Source organism: Gavialis gangeticus, unplaced genomic scaffold (genome assembly GCF_001723915.1).
Source record: "Gavialis gangeticus isolate Ggan-Ray unplaced genomic scaffold, GavGan_comp1, whole genome shotgun sequence".
Classification (NCBI taxonomy): domain Eukaryota; kingdom Metazoa; phylum Chordata; order Crocodylia; family Gavialidae; genus Gavialis; species Gavialis gangeticus.
The window spans coordinates 17,912,486-17,915,821 of record NW_017729008.1 but is presented as its reverse complement, the minus strand read 5'-3'; the positions used below and the strand labels follow the sequence as shown (position 1 = coordinate 17,915,821).

At 40.0% G+C, this 3,336-nt stretch overlaps 1 protein-coding gene across 1 annotated transcript in view; it reads left to right on the top strand.

The window, feature by feature from the left end:
- Nucleotides 1-3,336, top strand: part of PSMC2 (proteasome 26S subunit, ATPase 2) — a 24,565-nt gene that overhangs the window by 324 nt on the left and 20,905 nt on the right. Inside the window, exons 2-3 of the mRNA XM_019509455.1 lie at nucleotides 64-101; nucleotides 934-1,015. Coding sequence (XP_019365000.1) covers nucleotides 64-101; nucleotides 934-1,015 — 120 coding nt within the window. The remainder of the gene's footprint in view (nucleotides 1-63; nucleotides 102-933; nucleotides 1,016-3,336) is intronic.

The window sequence follows — 3,336 nt, the reverse complement described above, 5'->3', positions numbered from 1 at the left end:
GGGGAGGGGGGCGTGAAGGGACAGGGGAGGGGAGCGGCTGCTGACCTGCGTGTCCTCCCGCAGCGCTGGATGAAGGCGACATCGCCCTGCTGAAGACCTATGTGAGTCCTCCCCTCCCCCCGTTGCTCTCATTTTAAATCTTTGACCTTCGTTCCTGTTCCCGTTTGGTATTTTATTTGTCTGAAGCAATCACAGATGCGCTCTTTGTAGCCCCGTCATGAAGGGGGCTTGTAGCTGTACTTGGTGGGCATTGGCCCCGTCCGGGGGAGGCATGGCGCAAGGCCAGTCAGGCTGCCTTGTTGGCTCTGACAGTATGGCGGGGCCTGAACATAACAGTAGCTTGTCCATTTTGACTCCCCTCGTGCTCCCACATTGGTGTGAAGGGGTCTGAGTGTAAGTGAGTCGGGTTTCAAGACATCTCTGTGCTGTGCGGGCCTGGATGCTGGGAGCAGCCCGCTAGATGGAAGGACTTGGCTTATGGTTTGTAACTTTCTCAGCAGACAGCCAGCACCAACTGGTGGCTTGTTGAAAGAGCAGCGTAGATCAGACTCGCAAATAAAAATTGGCGGTACTAAAAAGGATCACTCAAGGACATGCAGCCCTCGTTCTCCTATGTCTTTAGCTCTTTTTCTTTTCCTCTTTTTTAATTTTTGCCCATTAGGAGAAGAGTTTTGAAAATTTTAAGTTTTGATGGAAAGGGGAGATTTCCTCATGGAGGATCCTTAGCACAAATGTAACAGTGCAGCGCTCCACTTTGTTTCAACAAGTGATGTTTAGTTCATTAAAACGCCCCCTAAAGACACTCATCATCAGTTAGCAGTTTTTTTGCACGTAGAACATCTTGATAAATGTTAATGGCTGCTTTAGTGTTCATAAACTATATAGATGTTTTTATGTTACTGAAAATCATACAGCTTGGTTTTTCTTTTTCAGGGCCAGAGTACGTACTCAAGGCAGATCAAGCAGGTAGAAGATGACATTCAGCAACTACTCAAGAAAATCAATGAGCTTACTGGTATGTTTCTTTTTCTTAAGGCTGCTTGGAATGTAAGGTCAGTGTTTGTGAGGATGGATGGATGAATTTAAATTGGGGGTTAGCAACCTATGACCTGCAGGCTGGATCCAGCCTGTGGAGCCATTGGATTCAGTCCATAGAAGTAGGGTTTGGCAGGGGGGAAGCTTTACCTACACTGAAGCCAAGCAGTGAGCAGAAGTGGTAGTAGGATCTTAGCACTTTCTTACCTAGGAGCCAAGTTGGGTTGTTTCAGTCTGCTGCTGGAAAACATTGCCAGCCACTGGTTTAAATCAGTATGTTTTAGTTATTGTTTTAGTTCCTCTTCACCAAGAAAGGTTGAATCACAGTAACCTGTGGATTTGCAAACTGAAAGAGGCATCAGACTAAATTTGGTACTACTTTTGAAAACCAGAAGGATATATATGTGATAAACTGACTTAATTTGTTTGTTCAGATTCTTAGTTTTTGCCTTTTGTTAAGTTCAGAAATGGTGAAAGAGACTTCTTATATCACTACATTTTTTGCTACTTGTATCCAAAAACAGTTTGACACAAGTTGAAATTTCCAGTTAAATGTAAGCAGTGTTTTATAGTATTTTTATACGTTACGTAAACAAAGTTAAGTGTTCTAGATGTATAAGGAAAGTACAACAACATATGGTTTGGATTCAGAACTAGAATATGGTCTCTCTTTTGTTGAGTAATTCTTTCATAGTTTATAGTTAGTATAAACTATAAGGTGTAACACAACCTGGTATAATTTCATCAGTAACATTAAATAGGCTTTTTTTTTAAATCTAGCTTACACTTAACTAATATGATTTTTATATTCATGTCCACTTCATTGCCTTGTTATTTGTACAGAGCTGACAATTTATCATAGTAAGTTGTCATTAAGTTGCATTTTCTATGAGGTAAAAAATTAATATTCTTTGTTATGGATCTCCTGTCTGTTAAGATCCTAACTTCTTAATAATTATTGTCCTCAAAAGCAGAATAACACACTTATGTTTTATATGTTTATTATACCTGAAATTCAAAATCTTCCTTAAGTGTCTTAGTCCCTGCTTAACTAATGAGTTCTACCTGGACTTAAAGCCTATTTTTATTCCCCTGTGGAGCATGAAGAAGCTGGAAGAGATTTCAAATAAACACAGCTTCTTGCTTTTTTTTTATATTAGAAATACCATGAACTTTAACTTGCCTTCCTTGATTTTTTTTTTTTAGGTTGGATATTGTGATGGTCTCAGGTGTGTGATGCACGGTCTTGCATCTTTTCTTCCAGATAGTGATAAGGATTTTGAATTTTAAAAAATGCAAATAAAAACAAAGTACATTTTAAAGCAGTCCAAATATAAATCTCTTTCCTCTGAAATGCAGTTTTACCTCATTGGTGTATGCCCTTCTAAATGTTCTCCAATTGACAATAAATTCTGCCAGGAAAAATAAAGAATTTCATTAAACAACAACAACAAAATAACTTTTCTTTACATTGCAAAACAAACTGGCATAGATCCAACTGCTTCCTTCTACAGCAGTAATTCTCAGCCCAGGTGCTATGGCTCTCTTGGGTGTTGTAAAATCCTTTCAAGGGTGCTGCAGAGTGCCATGCAACATTAGCATTGCCAGGTGAACAAATATTGTTCACAAAATAAACCCAGAGATATCAAATAGGAATTTACAGTGGTAAAAAGCATTCTGATTGGTTGTGTTTTTTTTCTGAGTTCTTTTGCAACAGAAAACGTTTCTATTATTTTTCTCTGGTCAAAAAAGCAAGTGAAAACTAAGGGTTGGCATTTTTTGAGGGCTGCCTTCAGTCTAACAAGGGATGTTTGGGGTCTAAAAAAGGTTGAGAACCACATTCCTACAGTTACAGGGGTGTGGGTTGTAGCCATGTTGGTCTAAGGACATAGGCAGACAAGGTTCTTTGGGTGAATCTGATAGCTTTTATTAGACCAACTTAAATAGTTGGACAAAATTTCTTAGCAAGCTTTCAGGTTTAAAAACCCTTTGTCAGGCTGAGGAAGCCTCTGCAGTTGGTGTGTGCTCTTCCTAGATGGAATGAATAGTAAAGAAGCCAGAAGCTGGCATGCATACAAGAAAGGCAGTTGGTGAAGATGTAAATTGAGGAGTCAGTGGGTGAGAGACAGGCTGGAGGGGGCGGGGGGAGAGAAGGGAGATGAATGTAGTAGGTAAATAGTGGAGAGGTACCTGCGGAGTCAGATGTCAGGCAGGTTATAACGTGTCATAAAACCGGTGTCTATATTTAGCCATGATTTCTTGTATCCAGAAGGTTGATGACGTGAAGTTCATAGGCTTGTC